The following is a 12,064-nucleotide window of genomic DNA, read 5'->3' on the forward strand; positions in this document are numbered from 1 at the left end:
TTTATTTGGGAAAAATGAGCTGATATAGTTTCCAAAAAGCCAAATTTGCAGGTTCTGTCTTCTGTTGGTAGATGTGCTGTTATGTAGTTTTTTTAATGCTCATCTCAAAGCTAAAAGTTCAAGTAATGTAACAATTTGAATTAAGAAGCTTGTCTTGACAATCATGGCACATGGAAAGAGCAGTCTATGGAGTTTAATTACTTCCTTTCATTGAGAATAATGCTCAAGAAAGTGTAGGTCAAGTGATAGTTGGACTTTACATCTGATCGCATCTGAGAACGACAAAGTCTTTTTGAAAAGGAAAAGGAAGTTGTGGGAGCTTTTCATGACTGTCAAAAGCAACGGAGAGCTCTGCACACTCAACAAATTACATTTTCTTCCCAGAAGCTCTTGTTCTGTACACAAACACAATCGCCATTCCATGCATAGCAAAATCCCACAAAATGTTAGCTATGCGGGGGGAATGTTGGCCCTGAAGAAGTCACTGAAAAGGGCCATTGGTTAATATCCCCCTAAACTACATGGATAGGCAACATGGATTGATCTACAGAGGCAGCAGTTTCTCTTTGCCATGGAGATTTTTCTTTGTCTCCTGTGTCAATAACGAGCATGTTGCCATCTGTGTTTCCAAGCTCAGATTGTTTTCAAGAAAACCACAACAATTTTCTAACTGAGACAAAGGGTCACCGATGAGTTGGCTTCTCTCCTATCAAAGTACCTCCTCAGATCTTTTAATTTTCATGAGTGTGTCAGCATGGCTCAGTGTTTGGTTCCCTCATTATTGTGGGTTCAAGCTCCACTCTCATGAGCACACAGTCTAGGCTAACACAGTGCAGTACTGAGGGAATGCTGCACTACCAGAGATGCTGTCTTTCCAATGATGAGATGATAAAGTGAAATCCGTCTGTCCTCTCGGGTGGATGTCAAAGATTCCACAGCCCTCTTGGAAGAAAAGTAAAGGAGTTCTCTCTTTATCCTTTAACTAATGTAATTCAACTGATTATCATCTTATTTTCACATTGCTGTTTGCGGGAGCTTACTGAATACAAATTAAATGCTACGTTTCCTGCACTATAGCAGTGGGTACCATTTAAAAGTGATGCACTTCGAAATGATGGAGGTTATGAAAGGTGCTTTAGAAATACAAGTTTTTATTTTGTTCTGGAATGACATTTGAACTCAGCATGCATGAAGCTGGTTGGCAATTGCCAAGAAGCAGATCTGCTGCACTCCAAGTAATCCAGCAAAGGTAGGCAGCAAAGTTCAGCTTTTCCTGTAATTATCACATTATTTTATGTTTCAGGTCCAATGGCCAATGCCACTGCACCAACTAGCACCCCCCAAAAGCTGGCTCCCCCTCAACCCACTGGTCGACCTTCCCCAGTGCCACCAGCTGTGCCCCCTGCTGCCTCCCCAGTCATGCCACCTCAGACACAGTCACCAGGCCAGCCAGCTCAGCCAGCCCCTATGGTGCAGCACCATCAGAAGCAGAACCGGATCACCCCCATTCAGAAACCGCGAGGGTTGGACCCAGTTGAACTTCTCCAGGAACGCGAGTATCGGTATGGAGAGTTTGGTAATATTTTGGAATGAAATGCATATTTATAGACTATGTTAGTTCTGGTCCTGACTTTGTTGGCATATTATGGTAGTTAGGTGTTTACCAAAGCGTGCTTTAAAATGCTCATCTCTGTTTTCAAATCTCTCAATGGCCTCACTCCTTCCTACCTCTGTAACTTCCCCAGCCTTACTACTTCCTGATGTCACAGCAGCCAACTAATTTCAGCTTCTTGAGCTTGGGCACCAATGATTTTAATCATTGCAATGTTGCCTTCAGCTGTTTAGGTCCTAAATTCTGGAATTTCCTCCTTAATCTTGGCTATTTCTCTACTTCTGTCTCCCCCTTTAAGACCTCAGAACATTCCTGTTTGACTGCATTTTTGGTCCCCTTTCTCTACATGGCTCAGTGTCAGATTTTGTTTGGTAATGCTGCTATGACCAGTGTGGAATATTTCACAATGTTGACCATGTTGTACAAATGTAAGTTGTTCTTGTGCTGAATATGTTCACTGCCCTTCAGACCGTAGAGGTCTTTCTGAAGTCATCAAAATCTCATGTGGTCTTTCTATTGGCACACGTTTGATCCTGCAGTAAGGCAGTGTGTGCACTTCACAGGTGTAACAGTTTTATGGTGAAATTATTTGCATTTTTATCACTTCCATGAAGACAATATAAAACTCTGCCCTCCATAATGTGCACTCCCACTGTTTCAAAAACAAAAATTACAATTACATGACATGACCATTGTGATTTATACGTGTGTAGTGTGCTGAATGACTTCCTACTCATATGACCATTAGCTATAATATTCATACTCCAGATTCACACTGCTGATGCTTGGTTTGTTGGCAGGTTGCAAGCACGCATTTCCCATCGGATCCAAGAACTGGAAAACCTCCCTGGCTCATTAGCAGGAGACCTTCGCACAAAAGCAACCATTGAACTCAAGGCTCTGCGGCTCCTTAATTTCCAAAGGCAGGTTGGTATCAGGTCAAAGATGTTTTAGTTTCCTTCTTGTTTCTCTTTGTAATATTTGCCTCACTGGCTACACATTAAAAAATATTAAACAAACACAATAACCATCTTCAGCTGCTTCATCAATGAACTTCTCACCCATCATAAAGTCAGAAGTAATTATCACCAATGTTCGGCATCACTTGTGAATCCTCAGATACAGAAGCAACCCAAGTCCACATGCAGCAAGACCAGGACAAAATCTCGGCTTCGGCTAATAAGTGCCAATAACAGTTTCACCACACAAATGCCAGACAGTAATCATCTTCAACAAGAAAGAATCTAACTGTCGCCCCTTGACATTCAATGGCATTACCAAAACTGAAACCCCCCACTATCAACATCCTAGGTGTCAACATTGACTAGAAACTGAACTGCATTATCATACTGTGGATACAAGCAGGTTAGAGGGTAGGAATTCTGCAGTGAATAACTCACCTCTATCTTCCCAAAGCCTGTCCACCAGGCAAACACCAGGTGTGATGGAATTCACTTGCCTGGATGAGTGCAGCTCCAGTAATGATCAGGAAAAGCAATATCAACCAGGACAAAGCAATTATTTTATTGGCACCTCATCCACCATCAACATTCACTCTCTTCATCACCAACACACAATGGCAGTAGTGTGTACCACCTATAAGGTGCACTGCAGTAAGTTACTAAGACTTCTCCAACAGCATCTTCCAAACCTGAGACCTCTTTCACCGAGAAGGACAAGGGTAACAGATACTTGGGAACACCACCCTACAAGTTCCCCTCCAAGTAATATATGATTGTGACTTGGAACTATATCAATGTTCCTTCGTTATCATTGGGTAATTCCCTTCTTAACAGGATTGTGAGTGTCTCAACATTCCAAGGACTGCAGCAGTTTCAGAAGACAGCTCACCACCACCTCTACTAGATAAATAGGAATAGGGTCGAAAAGTGTGGCACTGGAAAAGTACAGCAGGCTAGGCAGCATCTGAGGAGCAGGAGATTCGACGTTTCAGGCATAGGCCCTTCATCAGAAAATTAGGAATAGGCTCAGAAATAATCCTGAGCTTCACAGTGATGCTCTCATCCCACGATTAAAAAAATTTCAAAGGCGACATAATTTGTTTCTGTCATAACCAAGTGAAGAGGGGTGATTGGTTTCCTCTTTTTAACACTCTCAATTGATCACAACAAATATTTTAATTTATTTTTTAGCACATAGCTATCACATTTCAACTAAGCTAAATTAGCCAAATCAAAAATTCAGGAGAGCCAATTCCAAGATTTTCTTGAATGAAAGAGAGTGGTTCTTTATTACCTACTAAACCCAAGATAATTAAGAAAACACAACATCTAACACATGCACAAACACAGGTAATACCTTAAAAAGAAAACAGGAGAGGGGGTCTAGTACAGACAGCAAAACAAAGACAGTTGTAGTTTGATATTCTACAAGTCCTTCTGTTGTGAGAGTGAAACCTGAGTTACAACTTTTCAGAAGTCCTGTTTTCTCAGCAGTTTTGAGGTTTGCAGATGTCCTGCGCTTTCAATGAATGGTTGTTGCCTTTGCACTGGTACTGACATTTTAGCTTGATGAGGAGAGACAAGCAGAGAGAGTGTCTTCTGATTCTTGTTTACAAATCAATTTTCCTTGTCTCTGCCCTGCTGCTCAGAAGCAGGGTTGATAAAGGTTCATTCATATGCTTTGAGTCTGCTCATTGTTTTTTGAAGCTGAATACACTGCAGACAACCTTTTATCTCAGTGTGTAACTTCCAGGAAGTTGTGAATAAAATAGGAAATAGAGATGAGAATTTCAGTGCCCTTTATTAACAATTTTAATTTTGGCACTGACTAATTCTTATTTATTGGTGGTTTCATAAGCTAGGCTCAGTTTTAGTCAGATGATCATAGCAGCCATTCTAGGTCCATATTTGGCCTTTTTAAAAGTCATTTTAGTGCTTGAAGGTCTCAGATATTAAAAATGATGAAAGTGGAATATTGATAGTCCTTGTTTACTCCGTTATCATGATTTCATATTAGGATTTTCTTTTCCTCTTATAGAAGGATGATGAACAAGAAACTAGGCATGCTGTTGTGTTCAGCTTATTAGGTTGGGTCTTTACTGGAAACTGAATCTTGGAATTGGCTCTCCTGCATTTTTGATCTGGTTAATTTAGCTTAGTTGAAGTGTGATAGCTATGTGCTATCAACTTTTTCATCTTTAGTAGGTGGAAAACATACCCTCAATTCCTAATTAGAATTAACTTCATCTTATTTCTTTCAGAATTCTTTAGTTTAATCTGCACTAGATATGGTTAATCCCACACATTCTATGACCCACTCCCACTATGTTAGAAACAAATAGTAATTGTCTTGCTGGTTGGGAGTATTGGTAACATAATCAGGAAGATTTTTACATTGCGTTATTATATCAATGTAAGAACATACTTGATAATATTGTGAACCTTCTTCATAGGCACTAGCATTTCAGAATTTAAAATTACGGCCCTGCAATTTGCAGATTAGAGTAAGGTTTATTACTGAAGGTGATTAAATATTAGCAGGATTTATCAGTAGTGGTAAGGTTTATTCATAGTAGTGAGATGTATTAGAATTGGCAACGGCTAATTGCAATAGTTAGGTTTATCGATAGTTGCAAGGTAATTAGATATCAGATGGAGGGTTGCTCCAAACTCTTATGCTACTTGGGAATTCCAGGATATTTCCAGTGTTCTGATCAGTTACACCAGCTGTCATCATTGTGTTTTATCCATGAGATTGAGAGCTTTGTGGGTAGCATATTTATAGACATGGTCACCCTTCCATTCAAGAATATGCAAGGAAAGAGGGAATGGATGAACACCAGACAGACAAGTAAAAAGAGGCAGATGTGCAGGAGTCCCCTGAGTTCATCCCATTATCAAACCAATATTCAGTTGTAAGTACTGATGAGAATAATGGCTCACCTGGGGAGTGCAGTCAGATGGTACCATTGGTGCTCTACCTTGGAGGCCTATACAATGAAGGCTGGAAAAGCAAATTATGCTGGAGAGAGAGAGAGAGAGAGAAAGAGAGAAGGGATATCCCAGTGCAGGCTAAGACAGAATCTACTTGGCTGAGCTAAGAAACACAAGTTGCAATTCCATTGCTGAGTGTAGTCCATAGGCCAACAACTAGTGAAAAGGATGTCGAGAAACAAATTTGCAAGAAAATTACAGACAGATGCAAAAATTAAATTATAGTTATATGGAGGCATTTTAGTTATCTGAGAATAAACTGAAACAGTCATGTAAAGGGTGGTGAGGTGTAAGAGTTTCTAGATTGTGTTTTGGAGGCTTGTATACAGCAGTAGGTCTCCAGTCAAATGAGAAAGAACTGTTGTTCAGCTGGGAATGAGGTGGGCCAAGTGGATTAAACATCAGTAAGAGAACATTTAGGAGACAGTGATCAATGCATCATAAGGTTTAGGTTGTCTGTGGAAAAGGGCAAAGAACAAGATAGAGTACGAATAATTAACTGGGGAGAAGCCAGCTTCAATGGTGTAAGAATTAAGCTGGGCTGAATACATTTGAATCAAGGTTGGCAGGAAAATTTTGTAGCTGTTTTTTGTTGGATTACCTCAAAGAAGAGAGAGTTCAGGCAAACTATAGTCCCATGAAGAGATAAGTGGAGCAAACAAATCCATTGGATGACAAAACAGATAGAGGTCAAGATGAGGAAGGAAATTTGTGCACCTGACAGATGCCAGGTGACTAACACAATGGACAGCTAGGATTAATTTTTGGATTTTTAAAATTCGTTCATGGGATTTACATCAGTATTAGTTCCATCTCTAATTGTTCAGAGGGCATTTAAAAGTTATGCTGTGGGTCATATGTCAGCAAGACCATGTAAGGATGACAGATTTCCTACCCTCAAGGATATTAGTGACCCAAATGGATTTTTACAATAATCAGCAGTGATTACATACTCACAACTAGGCTTGCATTTTTTTATGGAGAAAGTAAGGACTGCAGAAGCTGGAGATCAGAGTCGAGAGTGTGGTGCTGGAAAAGCATCCAAGGAGCAGGAGAATCAATGTTTCGGGCATAAGTCCTTCATCAAGAATGACTCTTTTTATTCCAGTTTTTATTTCAATTGAGTTCACGTTTTACTGTTTGTCATGTCTCCAGAACATTAGCCTTAGGTTATAGATTTTTAGACCAGTACCATTATCATTTCATCTGAATGCATAAGACTCAGAGGGGAAGAAAAAAGAAAATAAAAGAAGCATAGAGACTCTTTGAAAAGAAACAGGCAGCTAACATGAAAGAAAATCCTATAGTCTTCTATAAACTCTTATGAATAGTACAAGGAGGAGTAAGGCTAATTAGGGATAAAAAAGATATCTGTGCATGGAAGTGGGGAAATAGCTAAGATATTAAATGAATGGCTTGCATCTGTCTCTGCCATGAAAGAGGATGTTACCCAGGAAGATGTAATTCATATGGTAGAAGAATTATGAAGACATCGGAAAAAATGCAGAAAAAAATCAAAAATGATTTCAGGAATGTGGAACTTCATTTAGATTCAGTTTAGTTTTCAGATAGTTTGAAGAATTTGGGACTGTTTTCTTTTGAAAAGAAAAGGTTGAGAGGAGATAAGATAGAGCTATTAAAATAATGAAAAGTCTGGACAGAGTATATGAACTGTTCCTACTCATGAAAAGATCGCAAATGAGAGGGCAGAGATTTAAAGTAATTGATAAAAAAAGAAATAGTGATATGAGGAAAATCTTTTTCATTTAGAGAGGTTAAGATTTGTAATCTACAGCTTGAGTGTGTGGGGGGGTAAGGTTGAACTGAGGCATTCAAAAGGAAATTAGTCTCTTAACTGAAAAAGAAGAATGTGAAGATTGCTGGTGAATGGTACTAGATGAATTGCTCATTCAGAGAGCTACTGTAGACTCAATGGGCTGAATCACCACCTGCACTGACAAATCTAAGATTCTGTGAATTCTGGTTTAATTCTTCCATAACAAGGTGTCAATTCTAAGTTTGTAGTTGCTCCTCAGCAGTATTATGAGTACTACAGCCATATGAAATAAGTTGATTAAAAGTGAACTCATGCTAGAGAATAGTAAAATGTGAGGTCTGCAGATGCTGGAGATGAGAGTCGAGAGTGTAGTACTGGAAAAGCACAGCAGGTCAGGCACAGCAGGATGCTGCCTGACCTGCTGTGCTTTTCCAGTACCATTTTCTTGACTCATGCCATAGAATGTGAGATCCACATGTTAAAATTAATAAATAGTACAACTTACCGATTTTAGACAAGTGCTTTTACTGATTACCCATTTACATTACCCATTAGCTATTGGCAGTTGGCAATGCTTTTATCCATTGATTATTGTGACAAAGCAAATATTGGTGAAGAAAATGTGTTTTCCACTGTTACTAGAATTTTTCTTGATGACAGTCTGCTGCGATGCTGGATGTTTGTCCCTGTTAATGTGCTTTTGACAAGCTGACCTTTGTTTTGTACTCAGCTTCGGCAGGAAGTGGTGGTGTGCATGAGGAGGGATACAGCCCTCGAGACAGCGCTGAACGCAAAGGCTTATAAGCGCAGCAAGCGGCAGTCACTCCGCGAGGCACGGATCACTGAAAAACTTGAGAAACAGCAGAAGATTGAGCAAGAGCGAAAGCGCAGACAAAAACATCAGGTACCCATGTCCAGGGGATTGAATATATCACATATACACTCTCACAACAGCAACTTGCAATTACATACCATCTTTAATTTGACATTGAGACAAATAAGTGACCCAAAGGCTTGGACGAAGAGGTGGGTTTTAAGAAGGCCATAGAGAAGGATGGAGAGGTGTATGGAGAGAATTCCAGAGCTTTAAATTTTGGTAACTGAAAATACAGTAGTCATTAGTAGAACATTGAAAAGCAGGAATGCATAAGAAAGCAGAATTTGATTACTTCAGAGATCATGGAGAGATAAAGGGCTAGAGGAAATTATAGAGGTAAAGCAGCACAAAGGCCACTAGAGACTGAAAATTCTGTCATCGGTAGATAGAAAATACCAGCAGAGAGATTTTTAAAATCCTGGTAAATTAACAATGTTACTGGGATCCTCTTTTGGGAGTTATGGGAGCTTTTCTCATTGTTCTCAAAAATAAATTGTTCAAATATCATTTGGTCTCTGAATTGAGTACTTTCTGGCACATATGCCCTCAATGGAATGCAATATCAGGGTGCCTGACAAGGAGCCACTTTTAGACTGAGAAAGGTAAAATCTAAATGGAGACAGAAAGGGGTAGGACTATGTTCAAACTTTTTTTCAGATTTGTGCTTTTTTTTCTAAACACCCTCAGTTCACTGACTACACATTTCCTCCTTTCTTCCAGGAATACCTCAATAGCATTCTGCAGCATGCAAAGGACTTCAAGGAATATCATCGGTCAGTTTCTGGGAAGATGCAGAAACTGACAAAAGCAGTGGCCACGTACCATGCAAACACTGAGCGTGAGCAAAAGAAGGAGAATGAACGGATTGAGAAGGAGAGGATGAGGAGACTGATGGTGAGCTGCTGCTGATTTGATTCAGTGTCCCCAGCTTGATGCAGCCCATCCTTTGAGGAAGTTGCTCCACAGCCTTCCCTTACATGGCCTACACAGCCATTTTTCATGTGTGAAATTTAGTTCTCCATCTCTGAGTTTGATCCCAAACACTCTCAGTATCAGGTGTGGTGGACACCTTCTCTCCAGACCACAGTCTATTTTGTCCAGAGAGTGTATGAAGAAAAGACAGTGCAATGAATATAGGAATATATTTGATGGTGCTGGAATACCACACATGATGGCGTTCAGTTCCGTGTTCCCCATGAGTGTGTCAATGCCATTTGTTGATATCTCTCTTTTTCCCTGCAGGCAGAAGATGAAGAAGGCTATCGAAAACTGATTGACCAGAAGAAGGACCGACGCCTGGCGTATCTGCTGCAGCAAACTGATGAATACGTTGCCAATCTGACAGAACTCGTCCGACAGCACAAGGCAGCACAGGCTGCGAAAGAGAAAAAGAAGAAAAAGAAGAAGAAGGTCAGAAGTTTAGCATGAAACCCTGACTACAGGGCTGAGATGTTGTATCTAGTCTAATTGCACTTCCTAGTCTGAGAGTGGTGATTAATTTTTGAATGTCATCCCTTTACTGCTGCTGGGCATGACAGTGTCCATAACCAATTAACTAAGCAGGAGGAACCTGAAGCAAATGCTTTCTTGGGATAGAATTATCTAATTGAGAACAAATTACAGGCCAATTTTTCTCAAAGTCCTCAGGTCTGATGAAAATATAGTAGCATAAATATTTAATTCCAAGATCACTTTGTTTCACCCTTCTGTTCCAACCCATATCCTTTTCAGAAGGGTTGCTCAGTATTGGTTGGAAGTGACAGCCATAGTTAGTTTTATCCCATCTCCCCCAAGGCCAACTGTAACACAAGGATGTGTACATATAGTCCCTTGCTACGATTCTGGTGACCCCTGCTGCAATTCTGGTGACCAATGTCATGATGACTGTGTTACATGGATCCTGCTGTGCCCTTGTACTGCAATCCCCACCTACCCCATGTCACTTTATAATACTCCCTTCTTCTCCTACAGAAGCAGGAAAATGTGGACGGTTTGGGTTCTGCTGTTGGCCCTGATGGTGAGGTGAGTAATTGGAAAGTTTGTCACCTTGTATAATAAAGCTGGACCAGCAACTAAAAGATTGGCATTGAAATCTTTTGTAGCGAGTTGTGAAATTGAATTTAGTTAATTCAGATGTAAACTGACATGAAAATATAAAGCCAACAGCTTCATTGTCCTTCAGAAATTGGGAACCTGTCACTCCTACATATGGAAATAGTCTTACTGCATGTGTTTGTCTCATGGCACCTTCTGAAGGAACAAAACAAGTCCCCTTCAGCAAAACTTCGGTCACTGCTTGAGAACAGGGAGGAGTTGAATATTTAAAGGAATTCAGTGGCTCATAACCTGGAATTGAAGTCATGAAGACTTTCAATGCAGAAACTTTGGTGGAAATCTGGAACTCCACCTTCTTAAAAGAATATATTGTTTAGACTGTGGGAGTGACTCTTAATTGAAAGTATCAAAATTCAGATTGATAGATGTTCAATAAGCAAGTGTACTATAATCTATTTTGATGTTGCTACTATACAAGACACATCCCAGAATGAAATGTCGCTTGATCGGTCTTTTTTTTTCTCAATTTAAATGGCAGTCTTTCACTGAAACATTAGCAAGACCGCATAGTTGATTTTAAGAATAAAACTGAAGGTTATTATGAACACAACAAAAATAGATAAAAAGCGAAAGCAAAGCAAATTAACTACATAACATGAATTTGAAGGATTTAGAAACCTACAGCAAACAAAATCCCATCAACTCCCAAACACCATTACTTTAATTATTCAAAAATCCAGAACATTCCTTCCTTATCAAATCTGTAAGTTTGACTTAATTGCTTCTTCTCCGTTGTGAAGCTAAAATGAATTAATTAGTTAATATTAGCTAAAATAATTTCTAAAATTAAGTCTCTAAGTTAAAATTAATCTTTGATTATTCTAAACATTTTAAATGTTTTCTTTCACCTGTCGTAATCCTCCACAAACTTTCATTACCATTCCAGGAGGTACATAGAGGTTTTAGAAGTCATGGTTCTAGAAAAACAGGCACGGTTAATTTTTAAACCCTTTCACAAAATATAAACCAATATCCCATATGCCAATTATTTAAAATTCAAACTCGGAAAAAAATTATATTAATTTGTATAAATCACACACCTTATATCACAAGGGTTATGGAAGCAAGGTGGAAAAATAGCATTAAGATGCAGTTCATCCATGCTTCATTTGAATGGTGGAACAGTCTTGAGGGGATGAATGGCCTCCTTTTGTCCCAAAGAAATGATAATATTAAATAAATTAGACCCACAATATAAGAAACAAATGGGTAAATCAGCCAGTTTGATCAGTAGCCTGATTAAACATACCCTAAGGGCAGGAGGATGGTGGTTTAATGATTGAAAATTATTCTCCAACTCTAGCTCTTGGATGAGACTAGCCAGATGAGCGACTTACCAGTGAAGGTGATTCATGTGGAAAGTGGACGGATTCTGACTGGAGCTGAGGCACCAAAGGCTGGGCAGCTGGACACCTGGTTGGAAATGAATCCCGGGTAAGTAGACCACACTGAACCTCCTCAAGTGGCTGGAGAATCTCATAACATTTTCTTTACTGCATAACTTCACCAATCTTCTGGGAGTATACTACTACATGACTGATGTGGACTTCTGTCTTCCACTGGATTGATCCTGCTAATGATGAGCCCTGCTCTCCATATTCATTCAGACCTACTGTCAATTACAGTGCCAAAAACTGAAGTGTAATCAGTAATGTAACATAGGAAATGCAACAGGCATTTTGCACACAGCAAAATTCCACAAACAACAATATGATAATGACCAGATT

General features: G+C 39.5%; 1 protein-coding gene across 6 annotated transcripts in view; it reads left to right on the forward strand.

Moving 5' to 3' along the window:
* smarca4a (SWI/SNF related BAF chromatin remodeling complex subunit ATPase 4a) overlaps window positions 1-12,064 on the forward strand; it is a 106,919-nt gene that overhangs the window by 45,634 nt on the left and 49,221 nt on the right. For all 6 annotated transcript variants that reach the window (XR_011955570.1, XM_072564172.1, XM_072564176.1 and 3 more), the window contains exons 6-12: window positions 1,304-1,562; window positions 2,413-2,539; window positions 8,076-8,249; window positions 8,943-9,116; window positions 9,465-9,632; window positions 10,194-10,244; window positions 11,641-11,771. Coding sequence is in view for 5 of the 6 variants with exons in the window: in XM_072564172.1 (XP_072420273.1) it covers window positions 1,304-1,562; window positions 2,413-2,539; window positions 8,076-8,249; window positions 8,943-9,116; window positions 9,465-9,632; window positions 10,194-10,244; window positions 11,641-11,771 (1,084 nt within the window). In the remaining variant the exon portion in view is untranslated. The remainder of the gene's footprint in view (window positions 1-1,303; window positions 1,563-2,412; window positions 2,540-8,075; window positions 8,250-8,942; window positions 9,117-9,464; window positions 9,633-10,193; window positions 10,245-11,640; window positions 11,772-12,064) is intronic.

The sequence above is a fragment of the Chiloscyllium punctatum genome, chromosome 46, assembly GCF_047496795.1.
Source record: "Chiloscyllium punctatum isolate Juve2018m chromosome 46, sChiPun1.3, whole genome shotgun sequence".
NCBI lineage: Eukaryota > Metazoa > Chordata > Chondrichthyes > Orectolobiformes > Hemiscylliidae > Chiloscyllium > Chiloscyllium punctatum.